Source organism: Oryctolagus cuniculus, unplaced genomic scaffold (genome assembly GCF_964237555.1).
Source record: "Oryctolagus cuniculus unplaced genomic scaffold, mOryCun1.1 SCAFFOLD_50, whole genome shotgun sequence".
Taxonomy (NCBI): domain Eukaryota; kingdom Metazoa; phylum Chordata; class Mammalia; order Lagomorpha; family Leporidae; genus Oryctolagus; species Oryctolagus cuniculus.
Window position 1 is genome coordinate 1,150,102 of NW_027208298.1, and position 12,472 is coordinate 1,162,573.

Consider the following 12,472-nt stretch of genomic DNA (forward strand, 5'->3'; position numbering starts at 1 on the left):
GTGTGTGAATTTCAAAAATAGCATCATTGTCTCCTGGAATAAAAACTAAGCAAAGCTAGCAGTCAAATGATAGATCAGACAATTATAGCATCACTCCTATGTAATCCTGAAAACTACCTACATAAGTGATAAATATACCATTTCCAATTAGCCAGACAGTAATTATTTACTAAGAGATTTATGAACAATACAGCATCCAAAGAAAAGAATGTTCAAGGATTAGTTGACTTTTATATTTGGGAAATTAATTCCACTTAAATTATAAGCACAAAATGACAAATTCCCCATGACCTTCAGAGAAGCAACATAAAGAATGTATAACTGAAATGTGTTGTCAAATATGAACATATATAGCATCTAAATTGATAAACAAAAAGGAAGTTAGTTAGTGTGCACATTTTTAGGGATAGCCCTATCATATAAAATGAGATTGCTCTTTATAAGTTGATGGCCAGTTCTGTTTCAGTACTAAAACAGTGATTCCTTTTATGTTATATGAAAATATTTCTATCCTGAATTGTGTTTTTTTGAGTGGCAGAAAGAGAAACAGAGAGAAGGAGAGAGATTGTTGAGAGAACAACCTTTCACTGCTTCACCTCTCAATGCCCACAGTGGCTGAGCCTGGATTGAGGCCAGAGCCAGAAGCCAAGAAAAAAATTGACTGACAGGAACTGAATAACTCTGAGTTGTCACCACTCACTCAAAAGGTTTATTTTCCTGGGAATCTCAGCTACTGTCATGTGAGACAAACCCATCTTAATTGCTAGGACAAATGTCTAACCAATGATGGTTTTTAGTTTTGCTTATTTTCCAGTGTTGGAATGCCACTATCCTTTGGTTTCTGTTTACAAAATTTGAAAATGTGAAGAAACTCAAGAAAAAATGCTTTAGGATCCTGCATAACTGTGTTGGTTCTTTAAAGCTTTCAAAGAATTTTTATCAGATTTTATGAGTATAATGTAGCACTTGGGGGCAAAGATGCAGCCCAGGAGCCCTGCACTGAAGGCCAAGATGGAGAAGACCTCCACAGCCACCATGACCTTCCCCTTGGTGCTGTGGTAGACAGGCAGGAAAGTCACCCAGACACTGCAGAACATCAGCATGCTGAAGGTCAGGAACTTGGCTTCATTGAACGTGTCAGGCAGATTCCTGGCTAGAAAAGCCACAGTGAAGCTCACCAGGGCCAAGGAGCCCAGGTAGCCCAGGACACAGTAGAAGGCAGTGACTGAGCCCTTGTTGCAAACCAGGATGATGTGGCCATGCTCAGAGTGTGCATCTAACTCAATAAAGGGAGGATAGGTTCCCAACCAGATGCCACAGAGAGCCAGTTGGATCAGGAAGCAGATGGGAATGAGGGAGTTAGAAGCTCCTGATACCAGCAGTCGCCTCATTGTTCTTCCAGGTTTCAGTGCTTTGAAGGCCAAAATCACAGTGATGGTCTTGGCCAGCACAGTAGAAACAGCCACTGTGAACAAAAGACCAAATGCTATTTGCTGGAGGAGGCAGGTGGCTGTGTTTGGACGGCCAATGAAGAGTAAGGAGCAGAGGAAGCACAGGAGGAGGGTGATGAGCAGGATGTAGCTGAGGGTCCTATTATTGGCCTTGACGATGGGAGTGTCTCGGTGCTTCACAAAGACCCAGAGGACTGCAGCTGTGAGGACAGAGAAGCACAGAGCCACACAGGCCAGAGCCATCCCCAGGGATTCCTCAAAGGCTAAGAATGTCACCAGCTTGGGGAGGCAGTGGTTTCTTTCCATGTTTGGGTACTCATCATCTGCACACGGGATACACTGCTCTGCATCTGTGGGAAAAAGGAAGACTCTGTTTCCATTTCATAATTTTCTCCTCTATCCCTGTTAAGAAATATGGTCACCTTTGCAATGTCACATTGAGTCCAGCCTGTAGTGATGGATACCAAGAAACACTAGAGAAAATTCCTGCATTCCTAATCCAGTGAGAATGCCCATTTCCATTTGGCAGAAATTCATTCAAACAAGCACCTAGGCACATGGGGCTCTGTGAACTCATCTTATCGCTCAGAGATTTTATTTTAGTGTTTTAATTTCTATAAAATGATGAATTTCCTGTATTTCATATGGGCATGGATTCTTCCAAGCCCTCTTCACTACAGCCCCCAGTTACTTTCTCAGGAGAATCCTTTTATTCACATGGATTATAGTATTTATCTGGGGTCATCAGTGTTAAGGTTTTTCTCACTTATTCTCAAATGGAGATGACTTATATAAATCATTTGTCATTCCTGAGACCTCCGTACATTTTTCTCTACTCTAATTCCTACATGGACTCATCTTGTCAGTATTTCCATATATCTGTTGTGATACTGTGCTTGAATAAAAGAGAACTGTAGCTGTTTATCTTTCTGAGGTTATAAGAAAGTAAGTAGTATTTTCATCATGTTACCGAAACACAACTAGGTACTCTTGTTAAGCTGAAAGCATGACTTTCACCATTTTATCTCACGTGAACACCAAATTGTACACCACATTGTCTCACTTGAAATAATGCACTTCTGCTGCTACAGCATGAGAAAAGTCATTAAGAATAGGCCAGTTGGTGAATATGTCTCTCTTTCAAATGTCAAACAAACAAAAATAGGGTCATTGTTGTGGCATAGTAGGTAAAGCCACCACCTACAATGCCAGCATCCCATATGGATATTGTTTTGTGTCCCAGTTGATCAGTTTCCAATCCAGGTCCCTGATAATTGCCTAGGAAGAATAGCAGAAGATGGCCCAAGTACTTGGGACCCCCACACCCATGTGGGAGACCCAAAGGAAGCTCTTGGGTCCTGGCTTCTGCCTGGCCCAGCCTGAGCCAATGTTTCCATCTGGGGCCTGACAATTAGATTGAAATTTTCTCTCTCTCTCTCTCTCTCTCTCTCTCTCTCTCTCTCATTCTCTGAATCTCTGATTTTCAAATAAAATAGATAAATCTTTTTTTTTAAAAATAAAAAAAAATGTTATTAGTAGGGCTACACTTGCAGTAAGAGTCCTACTTTGCTTTTATCCTTGGTGCTCATGCAAAAATACAAGCTTCTGTGACAAGACTTGTGATGTAGTGGTTAAAGTCACTGTTTGCGATGATGGCATCTCATACAGGCACCTGTTCATGTCCTGGCTGCTTCACTTCCAAACCATCTCCATGCCAATGTGCCTAGGAAACCAGCAGAGGAAGGCTCAAATGTTTGGGCCTCTGCAAGACCTGGAAGAAGCTCCTGGTTTCTTTCTTTGGCCTGGCCCATAACCAGCCATTGCAGCTATCTGGAAAGTGAATCTACCTGATGGAAGATTTTCTCTGTATCTTCTCTCCCTCTCTATTACACTCTCCCTCTATCTGTAACTCTAATATTGAAACAAATAAATAAATATATTTCGTAAAAAGAGGGAATATGAACATTTGCAAAAATTTAGAGGAATTCTCTCTTTCAATTCTTTTCAATGTATACTGTTTACTTTTAATAGAATGTAGGTGCTTCTGGCACCTGTCTCAGAGATACCCCAGGAATACATAGGCAAGGGTATATTGTACAATGGGTTAATGCATGATACTTTAGTTTTCTTTCTTTCACTAACTTTCTGCATGTTGAGTGTTTTCACAGAAACTTGAAGTCATTTTTCTGTTATCTTCTTTATACTTGAAACTATATATAGCTTGTTTGAAGATACTGAAATCAAAATATTTCTTGAGCAAAGATTATGTGAATTAAAACATCCTTTGGAAGAATTCAAATTATTAATACCATATTTATTCTACATTGAACAGTGGAACTATTTACCAATGAGACTTTTACATTTCTCAAAACATTTGGCTTTGATATTTTATTTGATGTTTAACATTCCTTAAATGTTTTTTGAGTTAGCAAGTTGCATCATTTTTAGGATGCTGTGTCTCTATATTGAATCTTGTTTTTCCTCTTCTACTGGTTTGTACATAAAGGAAAAGTGGTTGCATTCATTATGTGTACTGCACACCATGCACTATGTCAAAGAGGCAGCACAGAAAGTAATACAGTATTCCCATCACAATTCATGTGAAGTAGCTACCTGCTTATCAGTTGTTTATTAAAAAGTTTTGATTTCAAGCCTTCTAGATATCCTTAAAAACACAAATATTGTATTTCTTGTTTAGACCTTAGATCTCAATTTGAGAGTCTTGTCCATCATTGGATGGGAAAGAAGGATGACAGATAGAATTATTGTCAGCATTGAGCTTGAGGGGATAAGCACCACTAGACAACAGCTTACACTTAATGAGATGGCAATAGTGAGCATACAAGGGAATGGAAATAATGAGTGAAGACTATTATCTCATCGCAAATATTCTTGGTTTACTTTTTATAAGAAGCAGTTCAGAACCTGGGGTTCTCACAGGTAAGTTATATGTTTTCTACCTGTATGATTGGAAATGTCTCTTTCTGGACAAACAACGCAAGTATAGCAGCAGACATGTTTTCCTTCCTGTGGCATTTTCCTGAATCCTGGACCACACCTCTGGCTACACAAAGACTGAGGAGTCTGATGGGGAAAGAGAAGTGATGGTTATTGCTTTGCATGACATTAAGCACTGTGATAGGATGTCTCTAACTGCCTTTTCATCCCAAGGTCATCATTATGTCCTCCCCAGTCTGTATTTGTTGATTTTATTCATACATCCCATTGGAGTTTCTAAGATGCTCATTCCAGGTTTGTCAATTGACTGCCAAATATTATGAGGGCACCTGATGGGTTTAATTTTGCTCATCACTGGATCTATGCTTCTGGGCATTTGTCTCTTTATTGAATTGCTTCCTCTGAAATCTTTTCAGTTCAGTTTTTATGTGGTAATCATTCTCAGAATGTGTATGTCTGAGACTATTTTACATGTCTCTTTCCTTTATTGAGTAGATTTTACATGCAAGAAAAAATATCCAAAAAATATGATGACTAAGTACACTTCTATTTGTAGCTACTCAGAAAAAAGACAAGCCTACAAGTAAAAGATGAGCAAATGTTACAAACCATGGATTGCGCATTGATCTACTTCTAAATGTCTAGACCCAGGGAGAGCATCAATTCCTGATTCTACCAATGCATTTGTGGTATAACATACAATAGTCATACAAATCAGCCACAAAATTGCCTGGGGTGTATCAACAGCACAATGATGATAAATTTTTTATCACAGCTGTGTGGTGATATTCAGAAGAAAAACTGAACTGATTCACAAGCACAATGACAAAGGAAAATGGGAATAGTTTCTACAAATAGTCAACTCATAATTTACTTGTGTTCATACTGCATCAAAACATAATAATGACTCTCACCAAGTGATTAAAATATCACTATGCTTATAAATATATATATATATAATACATGAAATTTTTTCAAGTTATATAAGTAAAAAAAGTTGAAATAAAATTTTAGAATCTGTGTATACATGCATTTAGTAATTTATTTCTGTATATTGATCTCTGTCTCCATTCCTTAACCTTGCTCATTCTAGTCACTCAACCTCGGGATGCATAAATATGCCAAAAGTAAAAAACAACAATATCTAATACACATGTGCACTTCTAATACACACTGGTTCTTAAATGTGTAAGGAACACCATAACTTTGGAAGCCAAGATGTGAAATGAGAGTTGAATGCTTATTTAAATTCTCACACATAGTCTCCTCTCAGATTCTATTCAGAACCTCCATATGTATCCAATATTCCCATGGATCCACACCTCCTTAAATGCAACAGGCCATTCTATCATGTCTTCATTGAGGACCAACTCTTGGCCGTGTGCACTCTCAGAGGAAAACCCCAATTTTAATCAGCAAACGAAATCCAGCGGGAAAATTCACAATGTTGTGGATATCATAGTGTGCCATACGGTGTCTCATTTCATGGAAGGAAACATCCTCCCCAGCACTGTTGGTAAATTGGATTTTCCTCAGAAGTGGATGAAGCTGGAGGGGAGGCACAATTGGAAAGAGGGAGAACATTCAGATGAGAGGTGGGAGGTGCACATGAGAAATCCTGCTTTTCCCTCCTCTCTATCCTCAGAGAGTCTATTTGGTAAAGGCTGAGTTTTGTCTGAGTGGTCACCATATTGTGGGTTCAAGTGTGGGGAATTCTGCCTCTCCCCAATTAAAATGATGGGGAGCATTTGAATCCAAACAGAGAAATCACAGAATGTGTCCCACAAGGTGGCTGACCATGAAGGATTAGTCAGAGATTTAGGAAAGCTCATCTTAGTTCTTCCACATGAGAACAACACGGCTTTGTATGTGAGATATCTTGATCATTGTGATGGTTCCACAGGGGAGTGCAACTGTGTGCACTTTTAAAAGTTTAATCCTACCCCCCAAAATTATGAAATTCTCTCTTTTAAAAAAAAATAGATTCAGCTGGATACCATTATGCATAACGAAATATAGCCATTCCATAAAGAAAATATCAAATAATTTTTTTGGTGACAGGTACTATTTATAGAATGGAAGAAAAACCCACAATATATAAAAATGAAACTGTCTTCTCTGGATTTGGTTTGTGTTTATCACCCTTGTGTAAATTCCTGTGGAGTAGTAGTCTTTCTACTTTTCACTTGTGGAACTTATGATTAGTAGTGTATTAACCCTGCAACTTAAAGTAAATGGAAATGATGTTATTGCAAAAATTAAAAGGAAAATAGGAAAGGAAGTAGTGGGGATTGAGAAAGGAAAAAAAAGGATGGTTATCTTCTTAGAATTGTATCAATGAAATACATAAAATCTGTTCTTTTATATCAGAAAAAAATTTCTTCATTAAAGAAATTTGTGCTGTCTTGTGGTGCAGCAGGTGAAGCCACTTTCCACTGTGCCCAGAACCCCTGTGAGTGCCAGTTTAAATCCCAGCTTTTCTACTACTGATTCAGCTTCCTGCTAATGTGCAGTTGAATTTAATTAAATGAATTAAAAATTGAAGCATAATTTTTCTTAATAAACATTTTCCCAAATCAGCTTGTACATCCCTGGCTGCCCTTGGTAATTCTAAACTTATAAAATTATGTATGATGTATATGTGTAATTTATTGTAAAATATTTTCACCTTAGTAAAGTTTAATAATAATGTGCCATGACTTTTTTTTGACAGGCAGAGTTAGACAGTGAGAGAGAGAGACAGAGAAAGGTCTACCTTTTATATTGGTTCACCCCCCAAATGGCTGCTATTGCTGGTGTGCTGCGCTGATCTGAAGCCAGGAGCCAGGTGCTTCCTCCTGGTCTCCCATGTGGGTGCTGGGCCAAAGCAATTGGGCCATCCTCCATTGCCATCCCAGGCCACAGCAGAGAGCTGGACTGGAAGATAAGCAACTGGGACAGAACTGGTGCCCCAACCGGGACTAGAACCTGGAGTACCAGTGCCGCAGGCAGAGGATTAGCCTAGTGAGCCATGGTGTCATGACTTTTATTTCTCTCTCTGCACTTTGACTCATTTTTATTGCATATAATGCTACCTTTTGAGATGATAGGGGATATTTTAAAATCAGAAAGATTTTTAGCTGCTGTGGGATACAACATAGTCCATATTTCCTAGCTTTGCAATCATTCCAAAGAAAAGAGTAGTTTTTGATCATTATCTTCTTTCCAGTCTTTGTAATGAGCTGTATTAAGATACTTTATAGGCCAGCGCCGCGGCTCACTAGGCTAATCCTCCACCTTGCGGCGCCGACACACCGGGTTCTAGTCCTGGTCGGGGCGCCAGATTCTGTCCCGGTTGCCCTTCTTCCAGGCCAGCTCTCTGCTGTGGCCAGGGAGTGCAGTGGAGGATGGCCCGAGTACTTGGGCCCTGCACCCCATGGGAGACCAGGATAAGTACCTGGCTCCTGCCATCGGATCAGCATGGTGCCGCAGCCTGCTGGCCGTGGCGCGCCGGCCGCGGCGGCCATTGGAGGGTGAACTAATGGCAAAGGAAGACCTTTCTCTCTGTCTCTCTCTCTCACTGTCCACTCTGCCTGTCAAAAAAAAAAGATACTTTATAGCATTTCATCCTACAGTGAGAAACATTGTTCTTCTATGATCTGTCATTATAGAGTCTGAGTTGAAAATGTTGCATGGAACTAAACTCACTCCCTAGAAAAAGACAGTCTCTTCAACAAGTGGTGTTGGGAAATTTGGATTTCTATTTGCAGAGATTTGAATTCAGACTGTTACCTTACACCCTATAAAAATATCAACTCATATTTTATCAAGGATCTAAGCCTAAATCCAAAACCATCAAATTATAAGAGGCAAATACTGGGGAAACACTGCAGGACATTTACCTAGGAAACAATTTCTTGGATAAGATACAAGAAATAAAGGCAATAAAGGCAACAAAATACATTAAGCTAAGTAACTCAGCAAAAGATACACTCATCCAAGTGAAGACACTACTTACAGAATGGGGGAAAATATTTGCAAAACATGGATCCAATAAAGTATTAATCTCCAGATTGTATAAGGAGTTCAAGAAACTTAACAACAACATAACCAAAAATCCAGTTAAGAAATGACCTAAGGATAATAACAGGCATTTTTCAAAGGATGAAATACAAATGGCCAAGAGAAATATGAAAAGATAATCAGGACTGCTAACCATTAGGGAAGTGCCAATAACAACTACAGTGAGATTTCACTCCACTCCACCAAGAATGAGTATTATCCAAAATTTGAAAAATAACAAATTCTGATGAGGATCTGGAAAAAAATACACCAATACATTTGATGGGAATGATTGTAAGCTGGCACAACCATAATGGAAGATAGTAGAGAAATTCCTCAAAAAACCAATACTAGTTCTACCACATGGCCCAGTTCTCTCACTCTAGTGAATGCATCCAAAGGAAACAAAATAAGCACATGAAAGAGTCACTTGCACTCCCAATTCTATAGCAGCTCAATGCACAATACCTAAGATGTGGAATCATCTAAATGTTCATCAGCTGATGACTGGGTGATGGAATTCTGATATCTATCTATATATATTTGTGATATATATATATATATATATTTGAATATTACTTATCCATGAGAAAAATGAAATCTTGACATTTAAAACTGGAGGACATTACAGTAAATTACATAAGCCAGGCCTACAAAAACATCTTGTTTTCTCTTATTTGTGCTAGTTAATATATAGAGTATAAAATGGTGTGGTTGTCTGATCACTGTCTATGTAATCTTAATATTGTTTCCCTGCAGCATACCATGTTATTGACAATATGCTCCTCTATCACATGTAAAAAAAGAAATTGAGTAGGGGATATAGAGCTCTATTTAGGTATTAGTAATGCTATGTTCTATTTTTCGGCATTGGTTATCAGTGTGATCAGATGTCCAAAACTATTTATCTGTAGACTTATGTGCATTTCATAGTATTTATACTGTTTTTAAATATTTTCAACATGTTCCATAGCAGAAATTGTTTTTTAAAATGTTCAATAGCAGATAACAAATCCTCCAAACACAGATAACTATTACAGATGTATCTAAACACAGTGAGGTATGAAAGAGCCCACTTTCCATCATACCTGATCATGCCATTCTCAACATGAAAACACGGTCATATGGTAATGCAATAAAAATACCTGAGAATGCCATCAGGTGTTCAGTGCATGTCCTGTTCTGGGAGATGTTTACCTGCCATGGAAGAATCCTAGGTTGAGCTGCATCTCCTGGAGATCCCTTTTCGATTTGCTCTGAAAGCATCTTATGGAGGGCATGGGCCACTGCATACACAGCATTGTAGATGAAATAGCTGGAGTCAGATATGGTCAGCATGTCAATGTGTCCTGGGAAAAACTCAAAGGAAGCATTTGGTGGGCAGACTCCAATTGTTCCACAAAGTGACCCAGGAGGTAAGCAGTGAAAAGCATGAAGCCATAGTTGACTGAGGAAGAAATCTTCTGGGTAGTGGGAAGGGTCCACTGTCTTGACAAAGTGGTTGAGGCCAGGGATTTCCCCCTTGTGGTGTGAAAATGAGAAGCCTCCATGAAAAGAGTGCAGCATGTGGTCTGTCTCCTTCACAACAATCTCCCACTTTGCAGCCATGATCCACACCTTCCCCAGGGTTAAATAGTATTTGCTTAGAAATTCCATGGTATAGAGGCTCCTCACATCACCATATAGAATATGCACATTTGCTGATGCAATTCGGATCCCCTCTAGGAAAGAGATTTCACTTTCTTCATACCTTGACTTAGCGTCAGGGAGCTTTACTGAATAGGCCAAGCAGACACCTTTCTTTACCATCTCAGCTTCAATATCCTGTAGGAACTGCTCTCCTTTCATGTCATTAGATACAAAGATCACCACCCAAATCCAGCCAAAATGTAGTAGCAAGGAGAGCATTCCACAGGCGAGAGAGCTGTCACTAGTGGCCATCTGATAGAGCGATGGAAACTTGTCTCTCTCACTTAGCATGGGATCAAAAGGACCGTATGTGATCTGAATGGAAAGAAAACCATGATGATCTGAGGTTTGTGGGTAGAGAAGACCACGTTCTATCATCTGGGTTCAGAGAAATCCATGCTTCAATGCTTATTGCTTTCAGGATTAGAATGGATATCCTCATTCACAGCATGCAAAAATGTGTAAGATACCTGTAAATCTTCATATTCATTTGAGGGAAGAAGAGTGCATGGATTTTGGACCAGGACATTGGTTTTTCCCACTTTTCACCCCATGTTACATCTGGAGATAGCCCCCATTGAAACTGGTGTTAATGTTTCCTCTGAGCCAAACAACCTTTTACTGTGTTGATTTCTTGATAGCTTGAATTTCATTAATTTTTCTGTCATAACCTAAATTGCCTTGAAGAAAACACTCACCTACCATCTCTGAGTTTTCTTAAACTTGCTTTTCAGACCAGAATCCTCCTATGCTACTCTACTGTGAGTTTGCTGGTAATGTGTGTAGATTGCCACCTGTTTGAAGTGGGTTTCCTTTAAGAATCCTAAGAATGTGAATGCAGACCCTTGGAGGTCGCTTGAATGGATTATGTAATTGGGTTCCTGACACCTAATTGGGAGATTTGAATTGAGTTCCAGGCCCCTCAGTTTTTCAAGGGCAGTCAGCAGCAGAACCATAGTGGGTATTTGTTGACTAAACTAGTGAATGGGTGTACACTGTGTGTGTCTCATTGTTTCTCAGTTCATGAAACACACAGTAAGATTTAAATCTCTTTGTTGCACATGGAAAGTGAACTGGGAATGCTGTGAAGGAATCTGCTGAATGTGAAGAAGTCAGGATTGGAAGGGTGTGAAATCTCATGCAACTGTAACTCAGCCCCAAACACTCTTTAATGATCATTGGGGCTGTTATGTTCCGTGGAATCCAAAGGAAAGTACTGTCCCAGGTCTTCATATATCCATGTATAACATGGAGTCATCCTAGGACATCTCTGTGCTGTGGGTATTTCCTGTGAACAGTCAACAATCTATATTCCCAAGAGGTGGGGATGGATACATTGGCCCCAGAAGAGTATCTTGGTGGAGGCTCTCAGCTTCCACTGTTCCTTCCCTTTCTCAGTCTAAGGAATTCCCCAAAATCTTTTTCAACTAATAGTGGAATATGTCACTTGGCTTCCACAGGACCTTGCCCCAGATGTAACAGATCTGGTGGGAGATGGAAGTATTTCTCACCAGATTTCACAACCCATTTACCTGTGGGGTTTTGTAGAGCTCCAACATCGTTCCAATTTCAGCCAAAAATGCTGATGTGGTTCCAGCAATGATGGCAACTGTCTTGCCTTGTGTCTGGCAGGTGTAGTTAGGGATGAGATGATGCTTTCCAGTCAGCCAGTGCAGAGTGCTCCTCAGGGTGAAGTGACCACTGGTTACAGAATTGTAGAGTTGGAAATCCAGGGTCAGGTTGGGGAGGAGCTGGGGGTCCTTATTGATCTCCTGGATGGCAAAGAAGAAGGCCAGCACATATTGGTAGTTCTTCCACAGCCACCTAAAGAGAGGGGCAGCATCAAAAAGAAGGGAGAGAGTATGGAATTAAGAGGAACACCACAGCCATGCCCTGAAGCAGCAATGGTCAGACTCAGGCTTCCATTCAGTGATGAGCTGAGGCTCTGGCACATGGAGGAGGTGTGAGTGAGGTTCCAAGGGCTCTAGAAGATCATGGAATGGCCATTGGACTCCTCTGAAGCAAACTGTGCCCATGATCACACTCACCTTCCCAAGCCCTTCAGGAAAGCCTTGATGTGTCCCAACATGGGATTTCACTTCTACTTAAGGATGGAACCCAAGAGGCAAGCATCACTGTTTTCAGTACCTTTTGAAATAATTGAACACCATCTGACTTGTCAGTCATTTTAGCATTTGGAAGCATCTCTAATTTATTCACCAAAGCCATTTTTATGAGCCCTTTCTGTAATTTTCCACTTAATATACCAACATTCACAGAAGCAATTTTGTTCAAACATAGTTGCTTTAAAAAAGAGCATTTCATTCAGAACA

General features: G+C 39.8%; 1 protein-coding gene across 1 annotated transcript; it reads right to left on the reverse strand.

Annotated features, from left to right (window-relative positions):
• Positions 1 to 887: 887 nt before the first annotated feature.
• LOC127482675 (vomeronasal type-2 receptor 116-like) lies at positions 888 to 11,963 on the reverse strand (the record flags this gene model as incomplete). Its single annotated transcript, XM_070067760.1, has 4 exons — positions 888 to 1,801; positions 4,412 to 4,535; positions 9,648 to 10,454; positions 11,672 to 11,963. Coding segments are annotated over 4 exons (2,137 nt in total), but the record flags the coding sequence as incomplete, so codon positions are not given.
• Positions 11,964 to 12,472: the final 509 nt, after the last annotated feature.